We start from the raw sequence: 12,294 nt of genomic DNA, 5'->3' as shown, positions 1-12,294 counted from the left end.
GCCCGCGCCGGGGAGGGTACGGGGAGGGCAAAGTCGGCGTTCCGCCCGCCCCCTGCCGCCGCCCCCGCTGCCCGCCTTCCAGTCTGCGGGACCCCCCCTCCCCCCCCAGGCCCTCCGGTCGCGCGGGCCCCGGGCCTCCTGTCGGAGCTCGCAGAGTCCCGGGTTTCAGAAACACTCTCCGCCGCCGCTCCGTGGGACCCTCGCCCCGTCTGACAGATGTCCTCTGTCCCCCTTGGAGCCCCGGGAGCGCCCCTCGCCTCAGTCTCGGTCCCTCCGGCGCGGAAACCCACTCCAAGTCACTTCAGACACGGTCCCTACACTATGTGACAGACGCGCCCACTGCACCCGGCGACTCTGACAAAGTCCTCGGTGTCCCGTACCCCGGTGGCCTCCCCTGCCTGCCTTCTCCTTGCTTCCGTAGGACTCAGACTGAGCAGGGGACCTGCGTGGCTTCCTGCTCAGGGCACTGAACGACTTCAAAGCCCCATCTGACACACAGTTCCTTCATCCTCAGAGCTGTCTCCATGCCCTGAACGCTAAACCTGGGGCTCAGCGGGCCACTCGGGCCCCCTTCTCTGAAAAACTAGACCACGAAAACATACCTTCCACTCCGTCTTCTCATACACCGCTCATTCAGGGAAGCTTCCTGGCCGGACGGACGTCCCGGAAACTTCCCACAAAGTTCTGTGATTCCCACTTTTCCTGTCCGTATTCAGATCCCTGCTGGTGGAGGCTCCCCGTTCTCACCTTCCCCCACTTAGGCCTCAGCTTGTGATAAGTAGACTACTTCCGAGCCCTGAGTTGTCTCGGCAGCCTCAGCTGTCTTGTCTGGTGCAGATTCCCAAGTCCTGGGAGCCTCCTCTGGAGGAGCCTCCTTCCTGTCCTTGGCTTCTCACCTCTGTGTTGCTTCTCTGGCCTCTGACCCTGGCCTTCCCTTACTGGATTCCCCTTCTGACTGCCACCTACCTGCCCCCAAGACTGACATGCTCCCCCGCACACGTTCTGCCCAGAGAGATTTGTTGTCAGATCTCCTAGGACGGGAGTCTCTGCTTACACTGTGTTGCCCAGCCAGTCTGTGTGCCGGTGCGTGGAAGCTGCTCCTAGTCCCGGCTGTCAGTGGGCAGCCTTGACATCCCTGGGTCTTACTGGTGCTGGGGGTTATGGATGGAGCCCCTGTTTTCATGGGGTGAGTCGCCTCCCAGGGTGAGAGCAGCTGCCAAGGATGAGGAAGAAGGCTCCATGCCGCCACTCTCAGTGTTACGGGGGTAGACAGCTCGCACCCAGCCTGGGCTGAGCCTGTCTTCCTAACCTCACAGGCTTGGGTTCTGAGGAAAACACAATGGTGGCCATGGACTTGGGCTCCCCCCCGCTCCCCAAGAAGAGCCTGCCTGTCCCTGGGCCCTTGGAGCAGGTGGCCAATCGGCTGAGCAGCAAAGTGGCTGCAGAGGTTCCTCATGGCAGCAAGCAGGAACTGCCAGATCTCAAGGGTGAGTGGCCCAGGTGGCAAGGTGGGGGTGCTGGTCAGGCTGGTCACACTCATAGGGAACTCTGGGGTCTGGGGGTTAGTGCGGGGTCAACAGCTTTCTCTTCGCTTCAAGACACTGAGGAGAGATCTAGCTGTCTTCTCTCGAGCTTCTGTTGCCCTGGGCATGCATGGCCTTGAGCTGTACCCTCACTGGGCGAGGGAGGGACATCCAAGGAAAGAGCATGGTTTTCATGAGCTCACACTCAGACCCAGTTCATTTGCTGACTTTGGCCCTGGTTAGCTGTGTGATCTTTTGCATGGTATTTTCTCATCTGTGTGTTGACATTCAGATCATTATTGAGTGGTAACAGGCACTGCGCCGGACCCCAGGGATGTGAGAGGAGCAGAACAGACCTGGCGCCTGTCCTTGGAGTCATTGAAGTTGGGGAGCAGGGAGGCAGAGAAGGAGACAGGCAGGGATAAGGAAGGGCTCTGCAGAAGAGGGTGCAGGGCACCGCAGGGACCTGCGGTTGGGGTCTGGGTTGGGGTCTCCAACCCAGTGTCTGGGGCATGAGTTGAGCTGCAGAGGCTGGCTGGGACAGCTCTGGAAACCGTGTGGCTGGCAGGTCAGCATTTGTGTGAACACCTGTTGCCAGGACACCCTGGTATGTTGGATATCTGAAAGGCGTTCCATTGGCTGGACCACGGAGGGCTCTGTCTCCTGCTGTGTACCCTTGGGCACAACTCTTCCCTGAGACTCAGTTTCCTTATTTGCAAACTGGACAGGCTGATTCCTGCCTTATTAGGGTCATTTTAAGGATCAGGGAGGCTTGCGGGGAGCCTGGGTGAGTGGGGTCCTTGGTCGGGGGGAGAAGTGGGAGGGCAGGGCTCAAGGGGCCTCACAGCCAGCTCTCGTGGCCTTCATCTCGCCCTCCAGCCCAGAGCCTGACCACCTGCGAGGTCTGCGGTGCCTGCTTTGAGACACGCAAGGGCCTGTCCAGCCACGCGCGCTCCCACCTGCGGCAGCTGGGGGTGGCCGAATCGGAGAGCAGCGGTGCCCCCATTGACCTCCTCTACGAGCTCGTGAAACAAAAGGGCCTGCCTGACACACCCCTTGGGTTGCCCCCAGGCCTGTCTAAGAAGTCCAACTCACCGAAGGAGGTGGTAGCTGGGGCTCCCCGGCCTGGCCTGCTTGCCCTGGCCAAACCCTTGGATGCTCCTGCTGTCAACAAGGCCATCAAGTCACCACCCGGCTTCTCCACCAAAGGCTTGGCCCACCCACCCAACTCCCCACTCCTCAAGAAGGCACCACTGGCCCTGGCGGGCTCCCCTACGCCCAAGAATCCTGAGGACAAGAGCCCCCAGCTGTCCCTGAGCCCCCGGCCAGCCTCCCCAAAGGCACAGTGGCCCCAGTCTGAGGACGAAGGGCCCCTGAACCTCAGTGAGTGCGGGTCCTGGGAGCTGAGGGAGGTCCTGGCACCGGGAGGGCTGCAGAGCCCAGGGTGGGGACGATGGGGACTGCAGCTCCTACGTCCTGGGTCCATTGGGTCAGAATTTTGGTCAGAGCACTGTGTCTCCTGTTGGGCTGGCCATGCAGCATATTATCATCTGCCTCCCACTTTACTTTGCTGTTCCTCCCCCTGGAGGCCTGACTGTGGCTGCTGAGCCCATCAGGGTCACCCTTGCCACTTAGGGACACTCTTGACCTCCTCTGAGCCTGAGGGTTGGGACAGTGAAAGTAACCAGAACTCCTGTGGGCCTGGCTTCCCAGGAGGGGGGTCTTGGGTCCTATAGGCAGGCAGGTGGTCCTGTAGTCGGTCCTGTCTTCACATCTTCCTGGCTGTCATGTGCAAAGGCACCTCAACGGTGCCCATAGGTGGAGCCACACCTCCTAGGCTACTTGTGGGCTTGGCAAAGTAGGGTTTGGGAAGACCCCACCCTCACCCCGACCCCCACTCCCACCCCCACCCCAGGTGCAGTGAGCAGGTTTAGCATGATGTCCCTTAGGAAGTCAGGCCTTCCCACACATTTGTGTTTGAGTCTGAGGGTGAGCCCAGGGTCTAGCCCCCTGCCCAACAGGGCACCCCAGTTGGCACCTCATGTTCTGATGAAGCTGCTTCCGTTGTCTGCTGTGCTTTCAGGAGCAAGGCCCTGAGCAGGTCTGCCCTTTGCTGTATGGTGCTTGGCAGCTGGGTGGGGCCCCTGCTTTGCACCCATACAGCTCCCAAAGCTGGGGTCCCAGGGAAGAGGGCCTGGGAGCATCAGATTGTACCACTGGAATTTGGCCACGCCTCTCCACCCCATGTTCTTAAGCTCTCCACACTCACCTTGATGCCAAAGGGCTAGGCAGGGAACAGGACTTTCTGTTTCCCAAAACCTCTTAAAATAAATCTGCGGCACAAGTCTTGGACCCCGAATGGCCTGGGCAGCCTTGAATCACACCAGGTCTTCTTGCCTCAGTCCCCCAGGGCCGGCCAAGGTGGCGGCCGTGAACCCCCCCCCCTGTGTTTTGTCTCCGCAGCTTTAGATAGTGACGGGGGCAGAGAGCTGGACTGCCAGCTGTGCGGTGCCTGGTTTGAGACCCGCAAGGGCCTGTCCAGCCACGCCCGCGCCCACCTGCGCCACCTGGGCGTCAGCGACCCGGACGCCAAGGGATCCCCCATAGACGTGCTCCACGGGCTCATCAGGAGGGACGGCGTCCAGATCCGCCTCCCACCCGGGCGCGGCACCCTGGCCCAGCTGGGGCGGCCTCCTCCCACCTCTGCGGCCCTCTCCTTGCTCCCCCCCCCACCGCCGGCCAAGAAGGCCAAGCTGAAGGCCGCGGGTACGGCCAGCCCCTGGGGGAAGCAGGACCTCTCGGCCGCCGCAGCCGCCGGCATTTTCTGGGCCTCTGATGTGGAGCCGTCTCCTCTCAACCTCTGTAGGTTCTCGCTTCAGCCGCTCCCTCCTCCCTGCGGGCCCTGGAGCCCCTCCCGGGGGGGTCGCAGCCCCCTCCCTACTCCTTTCCTGCTGGGGCAGGGAGTAGACAGGGGCCCTTGGCAGTGGGCTGGTTCTGCCCAGAGATCTTGCTGGCAGTTGGCTGCTAGGCCTTTTCTCCTGGCCTTTGACCTCCGTGCCTGTGACCTTCCCTGAGAATGAAGGCCAAGGGTGGGGTGCTACCTTTTGGTGTGGAAAGTGCCCGTGGTTGCCCCTGGTCTGGATGGCATTTGGCACTTAGGCTGCTACTTCCTGCCCTCTTGCCCCCTGTCCTTGTTGGGACCCGCAGAGCCGTGGAGTCTTAGTTCCATCCTTCTCTGCCAGGACCGAGGGCCCATGCGCTCTCTGGAGCCTCCCCTCGCTCCTGCTGAGCGTCTGGCCCCCACCCCGCTCGGTTCCCTCGCTTGCACCTGCCCTCCACCACCACCCCAGCCTGTGGGCGTGCTGCTGCCCATGCCCAGCCGACCAGGAGACCCACAGGCGACGATGCTGATGGTGCCCACGATGCTAATTACTCCTTTCTCCTGCTGCAGCCTCGGGCCCAGAGCCAGCTCGAGACATCCGCTGTGAGTTCTGCGGTGAGTTCTTCGAGAACCGCAAGGGCCTGTCGAGTCACGCGCGCTCCCACCTGCGGCAGATGGGCGTGACCGAGTGGTATGTCAACGGCTCGCCCATTGACACACTACGGGAGATCCTCAAGAGACGGACCCAGTCCCGGCCTGGTGGCCCCCCTAACCCACCAGGGCCCAGCCCGAAAGCCCTGGCCAAGGTGATGGGCAGCGGAGGTCCTGGCAGCTCGCTGGAAGCCCGCAGCCCCGCAGACCTTCACCTCTCACCCCTGGCCAAGAAGTTGCCACCGCCACCAGGCAGCCCCCTGGGCCACTCACCTACTGCCTCTCCTCCTCCCACGGCCCGGAAGATGTTCCCAGGCCTGGCCGCACCCTCCCTGCCCAAGAAGCTGAAGCCTGAACAAATGCGGGTGGAGATCAAACGGGAGATGCTGCCAGGGGCCCTTCATGGGGAGCCTCACCCATCCGAGGGTCCCTGGGCGGCACCGCGGGAAGACATGGCCCCCCTGAACCTGTGTAAGTGTGACCCCGGGGCAGGGCAGTGAAAACAGGTAGAGGGGTCTCCCCGGGCCCCCTCCCCACCCTCATCCCAGCACTTCATGGGTACCCGAAGCGCCCACGGTAGAAGTAGAAGGGAGGATACACAGGTCTGGAGGACAAGGGGTTAGCTGTGCATTCTTGCTGTGCAGATCCCAGCTGAGCTGCTTCTTGATGCTCTTTCATCCACTCTGGGGAGGCAGAATTGTGCCATTGGATGATGGCAAAAAGATTTTATCTCTGGGGCCATCTTTAGTTGATTGGTAGTGTCTGCCAACCAGATTCCTGGGGAGAAAGATGACAGGGGTCAGTTCGTGATGTCTTCCACCGGCAGGAGTCTAGGCACTCTGAGTGGGCATCTGAATGGTCTTTCTGACATTCCTGGTTGCTAAGTGCTTGACATTCGGAGTCAGGTTCAAGTTAAGCGCTCAGCAGTCTAGCAATATGTGACCTTGGGCAAGTGTCTTCTTTCTGGAAATGAAGATAAGCATGGTCCAAGCTCTGTATAGTTCCAAAGTGGTATAAAGCACCCAGCACGGTGCCTGGTATGTATATAGTAGTCATACTGTGCATGTCACCGTGTTCTTTCTGCTCCAGTTGGCTGAGTCGTGTACTGAGCAGGTGAGGATGGCCCAGGCCTCTCTCTCTTAGTGCTTCTGTGCATTTCATTACCAGCTGTGTGCCATGTGCTTTGAACTGCTCCCTCAAGGTGGAAGTTTCCATCTGCATTTTGCAAAGGAGGAAACTGAGGCTCAGAGGGGAAGTGGTTTGCCCAGCGTAGCCCAGCGTAACATTAAGGGGGTCACAGCCAAGCTGGCCTCTGAGCCCAGGATCAACGAAGCACTTGCTCTCACTGCTTCATGATGTCACAGGGGATCATCTTGAAGCCAGCTAGGATTTGAGGTGACAGAGCAGGCAGAAGGGCTGGATGTACACAGGGGCCCCTGGAAGTGGATGAGGGAGTGGGTCATTTGGGTCTGGGGCTGTATGGACGGGACAGTTAACACTAGCCTTGAGCTTGGAGGCTTCCCGCCGCAGCCGCCGCCTCCTTCTCCTCCCCTTCCCCCCCACCCTGGACCCCCTGCAGCGTCCCGGGCAGAGCCTGTACGTGACATCCGCTGTGAGTTCTGCGGTGAGTTCTTCGAGAACCGCAAGGGCCTGTCGAGCCATGCGCGCTCCCACCTGCGGCAGATGGGCGTGACCGAGTGGTCTGTCAACGGCTCGCCCATCGACACGCTGCGGGAGATCCTCAAGAAGAAGTCCAAACCGTGCCTCATCAAGAAAGAGCCGCCCGCTGGAGACCTGGCCCCCGCCTTGGCTGAGGACGGGCCCCCCACGGCTGCTCCAGGGCCTGTGCAGGCCCCCCTGCCGCTGGCGCCAATGGCTGGCCGCCCAGGCAAACCAGGAGCTGGGCCGGCCCAAGTTCCTCGAGAGCTCAGCTTGGCGCCCATCACCGGTGCCAAGCCCACAGCCACTGGCTACCTGGGCTCAGTGGCAGCCAAGCGGCCCCTGCAGGAGGACCGCCTCCTCCCAGCAGAGGTCAAGGCCAAGACCTACATCCAGACTGAACTGCCCTTCAAGGCAAAGACCCTCCACGAGAAGACTTCCCATTCCTGTAAGCAGCCAGTGGCAGGGTCCTGGGAGGGCACCTGCCGGGGCCCACAGGGCCCAGCAGTGCTGTGCACACACTGACCCCCGGCAGGGGCCCATGGCGAGGCCCCGGTGGGAGGTGGGACTGACTCCTGACCTGGGCAGGGCCTTCTGGGCACTCTGGTTGCCTTTGGGCTGGGGCTCAGCAGCACCCCCTCTGCCTGCAGCCACCGAGGCCTGCTGTGAGCTGTGTGGCCTTTACTTCGAAAACCGCAAGGCCCTGGCCAGCCACGCGCGGGCGCACCTGCGGCAGTTTGGCGTGACCGAGTGGTGTGTAAACGGCTCACCCATTGAGACACTGAGCGAGTGGATCAAGCACCGGCCCCAGAAGGTGGGGGCCTACCGCAGCTACATCCAGGGCGGCCGCCCATTCACCAAGAAGTTCCGCAGTGCTGGCCATGGCCGCGACAGTGACAAGCGGCCGCCCCTAGGGCTGGCACCCGGGGGCCTGGCTGTGGTGGGCCGCAGTGCTGGGGGTGAGCCAGGGCCTGAGGCTGGACGGGCAGCTGACAGTGGTGAGCGGCCTCTGGCAGCCAGCCCGCCAGGCACTGTGAAGGCTGAGGAACACCAGCGGCAGAACATCAACAGTGAGTGCTGGTGGGAGGGGGTTTTGAGGGCGAGGGGCACCTGCCCTTAGTCACTTCCCCAGTTGCTCACCCGTTCACCCATCTGGCTACCATCCCACCTCTTCCCCCCTCCTCACTCCTTCCCCAGGCCCAGGCAGCATCCAGTGGCCAACTGTCCTGTCCTGTCCTACAGTTCCCCACAGCCTTCACACCATGCTTGCTGAAGGCAGGAACCTGCCTTCCCGGGGGTCTTGCCCTCTGGCTTATGTCTTGTCCCTCCCCGTACCTTTCCCTGCCTCAGAATTTGAGCGCCGACAAGCCCGCCCTCCAGATGCCTCTGCGGTCCGGGGGGGTGAAGAGGCCAATGATCTACAGCAGAAGCTGGAGGAGGTGCGGCAACCCCCACCCCGGGTCCGGCCGGTCCCCTCCCTGGTACCCCGGCCCCCCCAGACATCACTGGTCAAGTTTGTTGGCAACATCTACACCCTCAAGTGCAGGTACGTGGCCCCCTGGGGCGGCGGGGGAGAAAGACCACCCACCTGGGGCTTAGTCACCCAGAACCTCTGAACAGCACAGGGGCTGGTGGCAGTCAGGAGATGTAGCTTTAAGGACTGCCTCAGAGCATGGCTGGACCCAGGCTAAGGGATTCTTAACAGAGAGCGGCACCTCAGAGCATTAGGCTGGGTCCCTGAGGTTTGTCGCCAACGAGACCTGGTTTCCAGTACTGGCTCTGACACCTAATCAGCGTAGTGGCCTTGGGCAAGGGCTTCCTGCTCCAAACCTCAATGCTCCCATGTATATAACGGGGTTGACAACAGACCTACCTAATAGATTTGTCATGAGATTTAAAAAGTTGAGTATTTATGAAACACATGAACTATGCCTGCCACATGGTAAGCACTCGACAAGTGCTTGTCTGATTAAGACAAATGAAGGTCTTAGTTCATTTTTATCAAAGTCCAGGCATCCATCAGAAGCCAGGAAACTGGGTCTGACACTTAAGGTGGCCTCAGACCACATAGGCCAAGTCAGAAGTAAGATTCGAACCCAAGTCTGTGGCATCACAGGCTCAGGTCCTGGGCCCCTGTTCTGAGAGGCCTCCCATGGGACCTCAGGCATAAGGAGTTGGGGAGGTGGGTGCCCGAGCAGGGTGGGTGTGAGTTAGTGCCTGACCCCCTTTCCCCAGCTGCCATCCTTCTGTCTTGGGGCCTGGCAGGGCAGGGTCTGCTGCTCTGGGGTCTCTGTCCTCTCAGCTCATGTGTTTCAGTCAGATGGCAGAGGGGCCCTGGAAGCCCGACGGCCCTTTCCCAGCATCAGAGCCAGCAGACCTCCCTGAGCCTAGAGATGATGCGGGTCTGTAGGGGACCCTGCCATCATCCAGGGGTGGGTAGAGGAATCCGTCCGTGAAGGGCCCCTTCCCTGAAGCCCTGGGCCTGCACTGTGCACAGTGAGCCGTGGCGGGTGTGCCTGACGCCCGGGCACGTGGGCTGGGCTGCACTTCGGCCTCCCCTCTGTTCCCCCACAGGTTCTGTGACGTGGAGTTCCAGGGGCCCCTCTCCATCCAGGAGGAGTGGGTGCGGCACTTACAGCGGCACATCCTGGAGATGAATTTCTCCAAAGCGGACCCCCCACCCGAGGAGCCCCGGGCCCCGCAGGCACAGACAGCGGCGGCAGAGGCGCCCTGACACAGAAGCATTCCAAATTCCCTCTCGTGCCACCTCTGTCTTCTCTTTCTCCTCCGTCTGTTCCACCCTGTCCTCCCTCTTTCTTTTCCGTTTCCAAAGGAGCAAGCCAAAACCTCAAACCGGCACCCCTTGGGGGCCGGGCACACTACAGCCGGGGCGCCAGGAGCCAGCTAGTGGCCCTTCCCCCAGCCCGAGGGCTCTGGGGCCACACACAGCGCATCTTCCTTCAGCCCACGCCCACCTGGTCCAGCAGGGGCAGAGGCCAGGTCTCTTGTGGTGGCAGCTGATCTGGTCAAGGGGAGGAAGGCCAGCGCTCCCCCGCATCTGGCAGCCAGGCGGGGCTATGTTCGCCATCCGTGGCCATTTGCAAGGACCCCAAAGACCCCTGCCCTGGTTCCCTCTTGCCCCTGTGAATATCCTCTCACACACGCACACGCAGGCACAGACACACACATACACACATGCACGCACACACAGGCACACGTGCACGCACGCACGCACCTCGTGAGACCCAGGATTTGCCCTAGCCCCCCAGATCCTGAGTCAAACGACCACATCATGCCACGGTGCTTGCTCAGGGGAAGGCACGCTCCCTCTGAGGGCCTGCTGGGGCCTGGGAGCCCCCCACTGAGCCCATGATGCCACGGAAATCCTTGTTGGCCGCCCCCCACCCCCCCCAGAGGGGCCTTCCCAGCCTGGAAGAGCTCAGAGCTGACAGCTGCCTCCTGCCATGTCAAGGCCCCCCAGAGCCTTGGGGGGCTCTGGGGCCCAGGAGGGGGTGGGGATGGGACTCTCCTCCCTCACCCCCATTCCCCTCCTCCTTTTCACTGTTGCTTTCTATGTATAGCTCCCTAGACCTTTCACTTTTTTAAAAACGCGTTTTGTGTAGAGAATAAGGAACGTGAATCTTTTTATTTTGCAATCCTGGGCCAGCTAGAGACCGGGAGCTGATTGATCTTTTAACTTTTTTCAGTGGCCACATTTTGGTTATCGATGTACCTAGAAGTATGTAAATTAGATTAAATTTCTCTTCTGGAAACACCCCGGGGCAGGCGGCCAGCGTGTGTTTTTCTGTCAAGTGGACAGGCTGGCATCGTCTGGCAGCCGGGGCTGGGATCGAGCCACCTCCCCCTAGAGCTCCCGGAGGCCCTGGGTTTTCCTGTTGGCCGCCAAGCTGACCAGACCCAGCTGGGGATGAGCCCAGGTTCCCAGCTGTTGGCCCTCAGTGGCATGGTTGGTGAGGGGCTCTGGCCGGCTGGCTGGCTGGCTGGCTGGCAAAGCGGCTCCTGTGAGCAGAGGAGAGGAACCAAGGCTCTGGGCAGCTGGTCTAGGAAGGGAGCCAGGATGGAGAGAAGCAATGAAGCTGGAGGGCCCTCCAAGGGCAGGAGCGGTCCAGTGAGGGCGTGGGGGACCTGCCGGGGGAGGGAGAAGCCCACAGTTGCTGGCAGCCTTCAGAGAGCTGGGACCAGCCTGCCTTCAAGACATGTGACTTGCCTGGAGACACATGCACCCTGAACCCGAATCACACGAGGGGAGAAGGGAGCTGCTGGCTCCTTCGTGATGTTATTTATTTTCTCGCTCTGCAAATGTTTATTGAACATTTCTGAGATTTTAAGAGATTTTGTTGGCTGCTCCTTCTTGTTTATTGCATGTGGTTTTTCAGCTCATCATTTTCACTTCAACGGCCAAGGACTGGAAAGTGGGAATGACCTCATTGGGTGTAGACAGCAGAGGCTTCCTCTACCCCCAACCCTATTGCCCCAGGCCCCCCACGATGTCCCTGCCTGGGAGGGACAGGCTGACAAGCTGTGATAACATGCCCACCAGAGTGGTCTTGGCCTACACTCTTGCCTTTTCTGGTCCTGTGAGGCTAGGGTACACATCTCGCTTGGTGGAGGAAGGGCTCATCCACTTCTGTCCATCCCACGCTGTGGGTGGGCATGTCCAAGACTTTGAAAGCAGGGAGGCCCTCTCTTGGGATGAGAGCTGGCCCATAGGTACTTTCCCTTTCAGCTTTTTATAAATTAGATCTAAAGATATAAAAGTGAGGAAGCTGGATGTAAAAAGTTCAAACGGCTCAAGACTTTATAAAGCAACATGGGAAGTTCCTCCCCACCCACACATACAGTGATGGCTATGTAGGTCCTCCAAAGGGTCACGTACACCTTTTAGCACAGAGGGATCTTTTCTGAAAACTTTGAGCATGCACTTTCTCAGGCCATTCTGTCTCAGAGGCAGAGTGTAGGATGTTAACAAAATCACCCAGTGGAGGTAAAATGATGCCTGTGGTATGCGCTGTGAAGGAAGCTGTAGGATCCAGGAGAGGTTGGGGGGGCGGGGGGGGGGGGGCTTCGCTTGGATTTGGAGAACAAGCAGGCATCTCTGATGGTGACACTGCAATGAGCCCCCAAACTGGAGTGCACGTTAACCAGTTCTATGTGCTTCATATTTAGAGTTTCTCAACGCATCTGGAACCTATACAGCAGCAAGTTCCGCATAAGCCATTTTCAGAGAAGTTCCTTTATTAAGATATTTTATCATGGAGAATTCCAACCAAAGAATAATAGAGTACTGAAACGAACCCTCGTCTACTTATTAGTGATCAACTCAACACCAGTCTTTTCAGCCATAACCTTTCCAACACCCTCCATCCCTTTCCAAAACCATCTGAATTATGGTGAACCATCGTCATTATGTGAATCAATCTCTTAATATTTCAGTCTTTCAATTAAGGATAGGGACTTACAAAATTGCCATTATTACACCTAACGAGAGCGACAATTCCTTAATATCAAGAACTCAGCAACAGTGCTCATAACTTTAAAGTAAACTTTAAAAACAACTTT

The 12,294-nt window shown here is 59.5% G+C and overlaps 1 protein-coding gene and 1 long non-coding RNA gene across 4 annotated transcripts in view; one reads left to right on the top strand and one right to left on the bottom strand.

The window, feature by feature from the left end:
* Positions 1 to 909, bottom strand: part of LOC125929157 (uncharacterized) — a 9,152-nt gene extending 8,243 nt beyond the window's left edge. Inside the window, exon 1 of the long non-coding RNA XR_007459813.1 lies at positions 603 to 909. This is a non-coding gene — a long non-coding RNA (uncharacterized LOC125929157). The remainder of the gene's footprint in view (positions 1 to 602) is intronic.
* Positions 1 to 10,496, top strand: part of WIZ (WIZ zinc finger) — a 25,139-nt gene extending 14,643 nt beyond the window's left edge. Inside the window, exons 5-12 of one of the 3 annotated variants that reach the window (XM_049640087.1) lie at positions 1,317 to 1,487; positions 2,403 to 2,906; positions 3,987 to 4,385; positions 4,975 to 5,526; positions 6,635 to 7,162; positions 7,365 to 7,784; positions 8,065 to 8,260; positions 9,289 to 10,496. In XM_049640087.1, coding sequence (XP_049496044.1) covers positions 1,317 to 1,487; positions 2,403 to 2,906; positions 3,987 to 4,385; positions 4,975 to 5,526; positions 6,635 to 7,162; positions 7,365 to 7,784; positions 8,065 to 8,260; positions 9,289 to 9,448 — 2,930 coding nt within the window. In that variant the 3' untranslated portion in view covers positions 9,449 to 10,496. The remainder of the gene's footprint in view (positions 1 to 1,316; positions 1,488 to 2,402; positions 2,907 to 3,986; positions 4,386 to 4,974; positions 5,527 to 6,634; positions 7,163 to 7,364; positions 7,785 to 8,064; positions 8,261 to 9,288) is intronic. The other 2 variants (XM_049640085.1, XM_049640086.1) reach the window with 2 other exon arrangements.
* The last annotated feature ends 1,798 nt before the right edge of the window (positions 10,497 to 12,294 follow it).

The sequence above is a fragment of the Panthera uncia genome, chromosome A2 (genome assembly GCF_023721935.1).
Source record: "Panthera uncia isolate 11264 chromosome A2, Puncia_PCG_1.0, whole genome shotgun sequence".
Classification (NCBI taxonomy): Eukaryota; Metazoa; Chordata; class Mammalia; order Carnivora; family Felidae; genus Panthera; species Panthera uncia.
Note: the sequence above shows the minus strand (reverse complement) of the source record. Positions and strands in the feature narration are given on the sequence as shown.